This window comes from Pundamilia nyererei, unplaced genomic scaffold (genome assembly GCF_000239375.1).
Source record: "Pundamilia nyererei isolate P.nyererei 1_Seehausen unplaced genomic scaffold, PunNye1.0 scaffold00384, whole genome shotgun sequence".
In the NCBI taxonomy this organism is placed as follows: Eukaryota; Metazoa; Chordata; class Actinopteri; order Cichliformes; family Cichlidae; genus Pundamilia; species Pundamilia nyererei.
Window position 1 is genome coordinate 17272 of NW_005187785.1, and position 12954 is coordinate 30225.

General features: G+C 43.4%; 1 protein-coding gene across 4 annotated transcripts in view; it reads left to right on the top strand.

Moving 5' to 3' along the window:
- Positions 1 to 2251: 2251 nt before the first annotated feature.
- Positions 2252 to 12954, top strand: part of cbfb (core-binding factor subunit beta) — a 31549-nt gene continuing 20846 nt past the window's right edge. For all 4 annotated transcript variants that reach the window (XM_005752816.1, XM_005752817.1, XM_005752819.1 and 1 more), the window contains exons 1-3: positions 2252 to 2676; positions 3108 to 3194; positions 7385 to 7501. In XM_005752816.1, the coding sequence (XP_005752873.1) occupies positions 2599 to 2676; positions 3108 to 3194; positions 7385 to 7501 (282 nt within the window). In that variant the 5' untranslated portion in view covers positions 2252 to 2598. The remainder of the gene's footprint in view (positions 2677 to 3107; positions 3195 to 7384; positions 7502 to 12954) is intronic.

Here is a 12954-nt window from a genome sequence, read left to right on the forward strand (position 1 = left end):
GCATGCTTTTGAACATATTCCAACCCCCCAAAAAAGACAAATTATAAAATTTTCTGCAACTGAATATTTCCTTAATTTTGGTTGGTCTTCCTTGAGTTTGGCCTCATTGGCTCAGTGGGCATTATAACCTACAACTCTTGCACCAATTTTGAACATAACAATGAAGCTGAAAGAATGTAGTTGTGCACCAGCATCGCAATTCCATTACTTTTATCATGGCTTACCTTGGTGTGGTTTGCAAAGTGCTTCAGAAAGATGAGGAAATCTGTTTCTTGCACCCATCCTGACTTATTTCCACTACCAGTACTTCCTACTGGTCCATCTCTGACACAGTGGTCTCCATAATGTATGTGTGGGAACACAAACAGTGAAGTAATTGTGTTGCCAATGGCATTAACTGCATATACAAAAGCGACCAGTGAACCTCTCTGCTGATGTCATTGCCCCAACTTGTTTAATATAAGTTAAAGTAATAGTGTGGTAACATCTGCATTATTGTTACAACTAACCCAGACTCCTATAGCCATGAACTAGCTTACATTACAGCCAACGGCTAAAACATTAGCACTAAAGACCTACACAGAATATATCCCCATAGACATACAAATAACATAATTCAAGTTTGATGAGTTTAACTGCAAAGCAGATGATGCTGTTACAAATTGAAATAAAGTAGAAAAACGTACTTTTTGGCATACAAATTACTTTTTTTTCGTGTTAAATTGTCTGTGTTTGACGAAATGTGCTGATTTTTCACATGTGATAGCAGAACTGAGTTGGGCATGCACAGGATGAGTCACATCATTTGAAACTTAGCCCTGATTGGAGAAATTGGAAGTGTTACAACTGACCCACGTAACAACTATCCCCGGTCTCCCCTACATTTTCTCGTCCATCGAATGAATCACAATCAGAGGGCGTTATGAATCCAAAGCGTGAATCGTTTTGTTACAGACACTCACGTAAAATGTAAATATGAAACAAAGAACAAAGACCAAAAAGTGGAATCTTAATTACAAATAATAAAAGAATTCCCGATGTCATAAAGAGGAGCTATAGCCTGGAGTTTAACGGCCACAGGTACAATGATTTCCTGCAGCATTCACTGATGCATCATGGGTGAATGAGTCTTCTGAGATGGAGAGGCTGTGGGGGATTTTAAACTTGTTTATTTATTTATCTAACTCTTCTCAGTAACCTGGTATTTCTTTCTGTATGTGTACTTTAAAAGTCGAGCACAGTCTGTCTGAGGAGATGTTCCAAACATTTGTCGATCGCATCAGTAAATCTGTAAATGTGAGAGAACCAGACTGACTGTATGTCTGCACAATCAGAACACCGCCCATCATTTCTACAGCAACACAACATTTGATTTCTTTTTAAAGCAAACACACACCGCCCCCTCTTTATGCTCTCCCTCCCGCTTCCACTTCTCACATAAGGATCCTATAAAGTTACTGCGGCCCAAAGTAGACGCATGCGCGTTAGGTAGCGTGTGTAGTAGTATTATTATTATTGTGAATGGGGGGATGGAGGTATGGGCATGGGGTAGAGTGGAAATGGGATGGGGGTGGGTGGCTGAGGGGGGCGGTATTTTCGGTGTACAGTCACAAGAGCGACTCGACGGAGCCAGGAAGTAGACTGTTGATGCCTTCAAGTACTTTCTAAACTGTCGTAAATGTGACCTTTGACAGCGGCGCCAACGACCTGCCAAAGCGTTACCACGAAGGAAAAGGGAGAGAAAGAGAAAATAAGAGCTCTGTTATTTTATGAGAAACTGAAGGAAGGACTGTAACAAACGGCTGCTTGTACTCCCGACTTCCACAATGATACTGCAGGCTGTTAGTGATGAGTTGTAGCTATTTCCTTTTTTTAAATTCATTTTAACTCCGGGCATACTGCATTTTGGAAGCATTTTGACCTTTTGCTAAATCATGCTGATACATGAATGAAAATGCAAATTATGCTACACACCAGACAAATATTTCCTGTGCTGCCAGAGCATAAAACAGCTTTGTTCCCTGGCATCCCTGCATTTATTCTAATAGCAACTTTACAGACTTAAGCGCCTTTGTTTGGTGCTTTAAGGTTATCTGTATCCCAAAAATCCCTCTTGACCCACGGGTAGTCGGTAGGCCCACTGAGAAGAAGCACTTGAAAGTTACAGGTAGACTTGAGACGCGCTCATTTGTTGCCACTTGCTTGAGATCAGACGCTCGTCGGGAGAGGGAGGGAGGGAGGGAGAGCTACACGGTCAAACTGAGCTTTATCTATCGCTGTGGGTCACTTAATAAGAGCCATTTGGAGCTAGAGGCGACCCGGAGCGCGCAGGAGCCGCAGGCAGAGGCAGATCATCAGTGTGTCAGCAGCAGTCACAATCACAGAGATCAGCAGCACAGAGCACATTGCTCCACACAGGGAAGGAAAAAAACAGAGAGAGAGCGAGAGAGAGAGAGACGCGGAAGAGAAGTGAGTGAAAGAGAGACTGAGTGAGGGACGGACTGCAGCACACTCTTTAACTTGTACTCTGCGCTGCGGGATAATTACCAAAAAAAGAAAAAGAGGCGAATCTGAAGTGGCCGCAAAGTGTTGGTGAAGATGCCGCGGGTAGTCCCGGACCAGAGGAGCAAGTTTGAGAATGAGGAGTTTTTCCGCAAGTTGAGCAGGGAGTGTGAGGTGAGTCTGCTGCGCTTCTACACTCGGCGGAAATAAAGAGAGAAAGGAGGCTCGTTAGAGGAGAGAAGCGTGCTGTAACAAACTTCACACTGTTGGGTAAAACTAATAAAAACTGGTAGCGCGCAGAGGCTTTGTTATCAGTTGCTTCGACATTGTTACTCTTTGTTATTTTGCTCTTTTCCTTTATGTCGTTATGGATTTATTTGTGGTATTAATCCTGGATGAACAAAAAAGTTGTATGTATTTTTTGTTTTTTTTGTTAAAGGTACAAACCCCAGAGTAGAAAGAAGGATCTGTTTCTGACATCAAAAATCTAAATTCCTGTCGCTTATCTTCAAATTGCAGCTTACTGAATATCAATCAGTCCCATTCAGTGCAGATGCCAAATCAAATTCAGCTTTATGAACATGTATGTGTTCTTTTCTCTGTAGATTAAATACACTGGCTTCAGAGACCGGCCCCACGAGGAGAGACAAGCTCGTTTCCAGAACGCCTGCAGAGATGGACGCTCAGAAGTGGTGAGCAAAACAAACATTTTTACTCCTTATAGAAAACAACTGGATGGGAGGGCAGTCCTGTGTACCATAATGTGACACAAACAGTGGGAAAAGTGCACCAGAAACTTTTCATTTCTATAACAAGCACACTGATGTGGATATGATGTACAGTGGCTGGATGGTGTGTCTTATTCGCGCTGTTGTGAATGGCACTAGTATATATGAAATTACAAAGACACGATCGCGGCACTAATACGTGACACTATGAAAGCGTATTGTTAAACTGGCTTTGTGCGTGTGCGGATATTTTGATGCGTCCCTGCACCAGGAAGTAGACCTGTTATCAGACATGCAGACCCACCAGACTTTACTTCACTCGCGGGCTTCTTTCCTCTGTGTTCTGCAGCTGCAGTCGTCGCATGTTATCACGCAGGCTTCACGGTTCCAACGAACGCTGTGCAGGAGGCGCGATTTGGGGCCTGAAAGCTGCCACTTAAGCTAAACCTCACCTTGCTTGTCTAATGTTGTTGTACACAGGACCCAGACGACAGTAACGATACAAAAGAGTATTCACTCATTTTTTCAATAATCATGTAACTGATTAATACCTGGTAATTAGATTACTATTTTAGTTTAGATACTCAGTTGTGCTGGGCGGTCCCGTGCTCTGCGGTCGCCTGCGTCACACTGATTTATGTAAAAGTTTTTTCTTTATTTTCACTTACGGAGGAGCAGCCTGTGGGGAGCTGCGGCAGCAGGAGGTAACAGTGAGCTGGCTCTGCCATTTATGCGTTCCCCCGCCTCGCTGCGCTCTTCCAGTGCATCCAGTCAAACGTCCAGTTTGAAATGGATGCCTCCTCACACGAGCTCACTGTCACAGGATCACAATGTCAATTATAGTGCAATGCAGGTAAAACTGCAGTATTCTCCGGGGGACAGCAGTGCGCTCTCTTTGTTGTACCCAAACAGTGTGAGCAGCATTTAATGTTGCTGTGTTGTGTGAAGGCTTTAAAACAGCTCTGAGTGTGAGATGAATCTGTGAACTCCAAAGTGCAGCGTAGAAGTTGCTCAGTGTCGAACTTTAACAGTCACACAAAGCAACAGTGTAACAGAAACGTATCTGCATATTTTACTGTCTTCACTTCTGTGGAAACACGACAAAGCTTTCTCCTTACAGTAAGCGCAAACAAACCCACGTGACCCGCTTTTGTTTCCTTTCAAACACACAGGGCGCAGTGTTTGCGATCAGCACTTTACCGCGTCAAAGCAAGTCTGGACACATTAATATTCTAATGATGCGATTAGCCACGTCTGTTTCAAACTTTCTATATCACGCCTCCAATAAAAGGTGAGGTCAGACGAGAAAGCCTTCGGGCTGCTGGCGCAAACACAGAGCAACTTCTGCCGTCTTAGTCATCCTCGTGGTATTTTTCACAAACACGCTGTCATCATCGGGCAGCGGCGGTGAGCCTGGAGGGTGCAGGCCATCTAGTTTTACCATCTTTTAGTGGGCCGCGTTGCGTCTGTCTGTCTGTCCGCACTGTATTTATAAGCCTCTTCTGCCGTGAGAATTGATGGCCACGGTTTTAATGGTTTGACGGCAGCTGTGACATCATGCCTCTGATTTATCTATCGGCCTGACGCCGCTAAAGACCTCCTGCTATTTTAACGGTGAGCGTGAACAACTATTAGACACAATGTGCTGTCGAGGCTGGCCTTTTATGGACGACACAAAGTCTTTTTAATACTTCTGGATTTTAAAGTTTGACCTCCAACGGATTGGGATGTGTGTGTAGCGACGTCACAACACGTTAACGTGTAGCTTTTAATAAAAGCTGACGTGTGTCAGCTCTGGCGCAGTCAGTCGATTATTAACTTTTAAAAACGATTGGGAAAAATGGCATCAGACCTTTTTCCAAGCAAAGACTTTTCAATCTCTGGGACTTTAAATAAATAGATTTCCACGGGCTAACTGTAGAATTCATTTTACTTGACATGAAAAAATCAAAGACAAAGTTTTAGTGGTTTTGTTTTCATTATTTTTTGAAAGTAAAATCAGATGTGCAGTAAGTCTTTAGAGTTCAGTGGCTTTTAAAGAAACAGGCATTTATCTCGTTTAAAAAATCCTACTCATTTCTGTGCCTCGGCATTTTGTTAGACACGTACGTATCACGAGAAATGAAATGAGGCACACACACTGATGCGTGGCTCTAATCGCAGGGCCATTCTAAAATGTTCAGGATTGATCTGATGAATGGGACAATAATTCAAAGTAAATGATCTTCAGCTCAGCTCATTAGAGATGAGTCCTTTTCTAAACTGCTATCGATTTTCATGCTGCGCTGCTCTCTCTGTCTCTCTCTGGATGTTCATCTCCTTTGACTTCATTTTCTTTGCTCCTCATACTTCTCTTCATCTCACTTCATGTCCTCCTCCACCTTTGCCTCAGTTTCTTGTCTCCTCTCCTCCACTTCTGTCTTCTTTTCTGCTCCTTTGTCTCCGTTTCCCTCCATCTCTCTTTTTGCCTCCCCTTCCCTCTTTTTTCTCTCCTGCAGTAGTAGGCAGCAAATTAGTATCAGATGGTTGTAATCCAATACTTCAAATACAGCAGAAATGATGACTCGGGTGTTCTCTGCTCCCCTCCGCGTCGTTCTGTCCTTCTTCTCTTTCATTCAGTTTTTGCTCCCTCTCTGATGAGGGACAGATTTGAAAGGGTGCATAATTCATATGCTTCCAGTTTCAGTCGCATCACTAATGCCCTTAGTATTGATCTGTCTCAGCAAACGCAACACATCACACGGACACACAAAGACAGTGGGCGCACACGCACAGATTCGCATTATAAAAACGACATTTTCTAACCTAATTTTCTGCCTCTCTGTTATTCGTTGCTTTCTGACTGCAACGGAGAAATGCATTTTATTGATTTTCATTTCATTTGTGCTTCTGTGCGTTTGTGTGGAGGTACGTGCGCATATTCCGAGCGGAGCACATCCCATTAGAGCGAGAAGCTGTTTTACAGAAATCCGAACAGAAGAAACACTAGAGCCTGATGTGATTATATGTTTGTGAGGAGAGCAGGCCGCTGTTTCAGTTGGAGCTTTTGTTCTGAGAGGAGAGCGGTTAGACCACGAAGAAACTCAGAAAGGCAAAAGGGAAAGAGGAGGAGGGGGCTTTGATGCATCGAACTTTAACATTTGTCACTTATTTTCAGCATTTCAGGTTTCCTGCTGAATGTGCTGGGATTTTTCTCATTTCTGGACGTTTTAAGAAAAAGCCATTAACACTGATTAATTACAATAATGCCACTGAACTTCTAAATGCCAGCTTCTGGTTTGTTATCCAGTTTCAAGGCCCAAGCTGAGATATAACAGTAAGGTCGAGTAGATAAAAATGCTCATCCAGAGCCACAGCTGTGCAATATCCCCTTATTATCACTTATCACTCTGAGGTCAATATTAGCCCTCTTTACACCCTTTTAGGATTATTTTTTAATGTGCAGCCTGATAAAGTTCAATAAAAGTCGCAAAACAAATAAAGAGCAAGCGACACTGTTAAACTCGGTTAGTTTGTCTTGTAGCATGTAACACATGAAAGTCCATGTTTGAATTATTGAACCAACCCAAGTAGGTTTTTTTCTTTTTGCCTATCTAACCAAACAGTCAATGGTCAATGGTAACTTTATTGTCCCTGACGGGAAATTGATTTGCAGTATGTCCGTACAAACAAACAAACAAACAAACAAACAGACAACCAACACATCACATACACTCACCAAGATAATATAATAATAAGTGACAGAAAAGGAAAAGTGGAAGTGTAAATGCAGCCGTCCCAAACGGGCCTTCAGCTCCTCTCTTTGCTTGGACGTCACTGGCTTCCTAATACAGAATTTTGACAGTTGTGCTGTACTGGCATGTACACTGATGCTAAAGCTGTGTTCATGTGTGACAGCAGTAAGCAAGAGACTGTAGGCAGAGCATCACCATAACTTCACCCGCTGGATAGTGAAGACCTGTGGTACCAAAGTCCTGCATAAAATATATTGTTATTTTTCTCAGAAGCTCAATGAAAATGAGCATTTTGAAGTCAAAACACCAGTTGTCTAAAAAGTTATGTGTTGAGATCTGTTTTCAAAACTTCATGCACATTTCAAATGATCTCGTTTCACCTCTGACCGACTCAATTGTGCATTTTCCATTTCTCCACAGGCCTTCGTAGCGACAGGTACCAACCTCTCTCTCCAGTTCTTCCCAGCCAACCTGCACGGAGATCAGAGGCAGGTTCCTACGAGGGAATACGTCGACTTCGAAAGGGAGTCGGGAAGGGTAGGATGAGTGAAAGATGCACCAGCTCCAGCAAACACATTTCTTTCATTTTGTAGTGTGAAGGGCAGCAGTCAGTGTCAAGCAGCGAGACACACTGTTTGCACCTTTAATCACGCAAACAGCAAAACATCCACAGGTTTGAAAACAGATGTTTAGTCATGTGTGCTTGATTCATATGACGTTGACATTGTGAAACTTTTAACAAAAAAAATAGAGAAATGGCGTCTGCCCCTTTGCTTTCTGTTCCGCTTTTATTCAAGAAATGAAAATGACACCAAAGACAAAAAAAGCCTCATGTGAATTTCTGAGTAGACGTGTATCAGGACACATTTGACTTCAACTTTTAGCCAATAACAGCTGACAGAAAACACACTGATTTGGGTGTCAGGGGTCGTACAGGTGCCCACGATGGACTTGAAGGGATCAATGAGCGTGTGGACGCATTTTGTCTTTTTTGCAAAGATAAGCTTTTAAACCAGCGTGGGCTGATTGTGACGCTGTGAACAGGATCTTGTTCTCAGAGGTGAAATCGCTGCCGAGCTTCGTCTCTCACGACAGCAAATTGATGAAAACCTTGTTTGAGGCCTGAGCCTCTTCTAACATCAAAGAAGTTAAACAACTTTGAGAGCTCAGATGTTAGTTTGCTGCTGTTTCCAAAGTAATATCCACTGCTCGGGAAACCGGCGCTGCCCTGTTTATGTGTATGTTAATTGTGTCCCCTGGCGCCAAGCCTGGACTCTTCCTATGGTTGTGTGTGTGCGTGTGTCAGAAGACCCTCCACGGACACTGGCCAGCTGAAATGAATGCCGGCTGGCGGCTCATTAAAAATGCATTCTGGGGAATCGATGGACCTCCGTGCCCTGAGGCTGACGGGCTAATCTCACACTGTTAATTATTTAGCTCAAGTGCCCTGACGTTGGGAACTCGTGTGTGTGTGTGTGCATGCACTCGTGTTAATGGGTGATTAGCATTTTGCAGACTTTGTGTTTAGTGTCAGACAAAAGGATGCATGCGTGTACGGCCGAGGCCCAGTTTGCGTGTAAGACTCTCCTCTTCTCTGTCACCTTAATGGTGCTCACAGATCTATGAAGTTTTAATGAGGCCAGCACTTGTCAATGTAAAGCAGCTCAACAGTTGTTTCGTAGCACCAAAGTCGAGGCCTCGCTTTCTGTGTCTCCCTCGTGAGACGAACAATGCTGACGCTCGTGCTGACAGCGTGGCGTTTGACTCCATATTCATGTTTTAAACTGAAACACAAACGAGTCCTTCTGCTCGCTGTCCGGCTCCTTTCATGCTTCTCCAACAAAAGACAGAATGATTTCGGTCTTTTCTTTGATGTAAGATTCATTTCCATTAAAAAATACAGGAGAGCGTGGTTTCCCGAGCGCAACAATTCCACTCTGCCGTATCAGTGCAGAACCTTTGTTCGTGCACTCGGTGTACAGTTTCTGCAGCGTTACTCCACCAGTATCCCGTCTTTAGTTTCACGCACACACTCACACACTCACAGCCTGCCTCGCTATCCCACTGGACCTTCCTGCAGAAGATGACTGTCAGGCCAGGCCAGAGATCTCGTGTACGTTGCAACTTCTTCTCTTAATTACTGTCACGGCTAACCCGCACAGAGAAACCCGATGCTTGGGGATCGTTGGGGGTTTTAACTGCTTGCAAAACAATTGGTGCAGGCGAAAACTTTTTAAAATGAAATTACAGCACAGGGTAACTTTAGATATAAATGGGGTTATCGTTCTTGTAGTTCTCCTGATCCTTTCTCTGTTCGTTATTCTTTTGATTTTACGCCAACATCCATACTGCATCTCCTTTTTTCACTCTGCCAGCTGGACTTAGATCCAGATCCTTTGGGTCCCTAAGTTAGATAAATGGTAAAGAAAATGGGTCCATCCAACCCTCCGTCCACTCCCAGTATGTTTTGCACATATCCTCACTCCCACACTGTGGGCTTCATCCCCCACTCCTTTACTCACTCTCATCCTCACTTCATTGCTCTACCCCTCCATTTCTCCCCTTTTCCCGCCTTCGTTTCCAAACACTGATGGTGCCAAACCAAAAGAGTGGCACAGCCAGGTTAAACTTGGCGACTGAGCATATGGTGTGTGTGTGTAAGAAAGAGGGAGAGAGGCAGGGAGTGTAGAAGTTACAGGCTCTCTGTTTTGCTGCAGGCTAATGGGAGCCAGCTGTGGAGGAGGTTAATTTTAGTGTTAGCTGCTAAGTTGCTAGCAAGCCTCTGAACAGGAACTGTAGCGCCGGCAGCAGCTTCGTCTGAAACAGACTACAGCACGGTTCTTATTTTAGAGTTTTGGAGCATTTAAAATGTCAAAACTTCCAAGGTCACTATGTTTCGGTTTGACTTTGCGTCGCGCTCAGCGTTGGATTGGTCTATCTGGGTCAGCCGTGCCTTGTTCAGAGGCAGGTGTGACCTGAAAATTAAACCCATTTCTAAATAAATGTTGGCTGATTAATGACAAAACAACTACACTATTATTTAAGTTTCAAATACTGAGTGGTGCTTTCTTCTGTAATCAGAGTAGTACATCGTGTTTAAGCACATTACCTTTATCGTTATTCACATAAATATGTGATTTGTTAGATGCTTAAGTCATTTTTTTGTTCATGAAAGTCCTTAAAAATCGCTTTTCCCCTTCGTTGATTCTTTCGTGGGAGTAACCACGTTTCTAAAATGGATATCTGCCTTTCTCGCCACATTCCCATCCTCCTCCTCTACTCCTCTACTCTGCAGCTTTTAACAGGACAGCTCGAGACACATTGACCCAAAAGAATCGAGGTGAAGAGGCCATAACACCGTTGGGTTGCTGTACTTGTTCGGACCCAAGGTGCTAAAGTAAAGGTGCTCTTTTGGATTGAGATGTGATGATTGTGCAGTCCACTTGTTGTCAGCAGTGTCACCAGTGTTGTGGCTTTCTGCTGCTGTAGTACATCTGTGTGAGGGTTTGGTGTATTGTTATTCAGAGATGCTCTTCTTGGTTGTTACAAGAGGTTTAATAGTGTGGATGCCCTCAAAGGCATCCACACTATTGAGTTCCTGTTTCTCTTTATTCTTTATTCCACTATAATCTAGTTGCTTTCGTACGTTTTTTGGCACTTAACTACTCCCTCAGTTTTCAGCCAATTTTCACCGTTCAAACTTTTAAAAATTCTGCTGTTTCTGCTAATGGGTACAATGACTTTTGGTGCTCATAACTTCTATACTTTTTGAGATATTGAATTTTTTTTTTGCAATATTTTTTGTCCATTTCTTCCGCATTATAAGTGGGGTCACTGATTTTCCTCAGTGGGTTGACTGGTGTTTTAGCTCATTGAGATGAGCAGCTGTTCTCAGACTGGGAGGCCCGGGTTCAAATCCCGCTTATGGCAAAATTTCTTTCAGTTAACAGTTAAACTTTTTTAACTCTTTTCAACACAAATTTCAGCTTTTTCACCAATTTATTTTCAGCTGTTTTCAGAAAAAAACTCTTTTGAGCAGAAATTCTGCTGATTCACCTCTTTTCTGCAAAGTTTTCAGCCTTTTCACCTCTTATCAGCACAATTCTCAGCCGCTTCTGCTCATTTCAGCAGAATTGTCAGTCTCTCCATCTCTTCTTTGTGAGACTAAGCTTGGCTCAGTGAGATGAGTAGCTTCCTTGAGACCAGGAGGGCCAGGTTCGAATCCTGCTCATGGCAACATTTTTTTTTCAGCAACAATTTTCTGCTTCTTCACCGCCATACAACTTTTTGCAAGTTTTCAGCTTTTTCAGCTTTTTCAGCAGGCAACTTCAGCATTAAGGCATCCACACAGCATTTTCGCAGGAAATGCAAATTTTTCTAGTTGCAGTTGCCTTCTCCTCCTGACCTCAGCATCAGTAAGGTACTTTTGCCAAAGCTGCTGCTCACTGAATACTTTCTCCTTTCTTTACTTTTTATTGTGATACATTCGGATGCTCTTTTGCAGGATGTCCTGAGCATGTCTACGCGCCTAAATGCATTGATCTGCTGCCATGTGAGCGGCTGATTAAATATTAGCATTAAGCAGAAGTTGAACGGGTGTGCCTAATAGAGTGAATTTTTTGCGTGTGAAGACGCAGAAAAACTACCGGTAACTGAAAACCTGTTCATGAACCAGGCCATTTTCAGTCATACGTGTATGAACTGTAAAGGTCTAGTTGTGTGAATGCTGTGTGATGGTTTTCAGCGCTGAGGCTCCGTCTCTGTTAAGTGTTCTGACTTTGATCCGGTACGACGAGCCTGCACTGACACTTTTTCTTCTGCTGTGAGAAGTAATCAGATCTGCAAAGTCGTCGAGCTTGCAACCCAAAAAACTTTAAAGGATCGTCAGGTGATAACTTACCGTTTGTCATGACAGCACAACTGATGGCAATTAACTCCACTTTTTATATTAATTCACACCACAAATATGTCGCACACCCAGTGGGCCTTACTTTCTCTTTGTTGGTGCCTCTCCGTGCCAAATGATTAGATACTATTATTGTGCCTGCAGATAAAAGTTGTTCCAGATCGATAGGAGTGAATAGAAAATATGGCAAATATGGACACAGCTGTTGATGTATGTTATTGCACCGTCACAGCTCCACGCCAAGAGTAAACGGACAACTTTTGAGTCATCGACAGCTTTCAGAAGAAGAATGTTCGCAATCATAGTCACTCTAGAAATGTCTCTCTTTTTAGGTTAGATACACAACAGTGGTGCAAATCAGCTGCTGCAGAAAGTGGACATTTCAAATGAAGTCAATGTCAGAATTACACTGTACACTGTGATGGATGCAAAGTGCTTTGGCTTCTTTGATCAATGTGAGAAGACGCCAGCTGTGAACCTAAATGTGCATTTCAGTGTGTTTGTCTGCTTTGTGCTCCAACCTCAGAGTTGTTTTCAAAGATGGTGAAAAAGTTCTTCCAGATGGCAGCGATCTCTCTGACACACACAAGCCCTCGCAAATCATTTCTTATCTGACGCCTCTGCTGCCCTCTAATTTATTCATCGGCTTTAAGCCTCCAGGACTCTGTCACAGCAGCATCAAGTGTGCGTGCATGTGTGCGTGCGCGGTGTGCGGTGTTATGTTTCCCTCTGAACGGAAGCTGTGCCATCGGTGCGTGACTTGTCAGTGACATCATCAAAGCCAGACCACTAATTGGTTCCCTCTGCTACTGCTTCTCTTCATCCAAGCCTGTGTGTGTGTGTGTGTGTGTGTGTGTGTGTGTGTGTGTGTGTGTGTTACTTCTCAGACAGCCCGAGTGGCTTTTCCGTTCATTTTAATGAAGGTTGTTTGATTGAAATAAGTTAAAGTAAACTTTGATCTGAGCCCCACAAAGACACACATCCACACACACATCCACACACATCCACACACATCCATACACACATCCACACACACATCCACACACATCCACACACACATCCACACACACATCCACACACATCC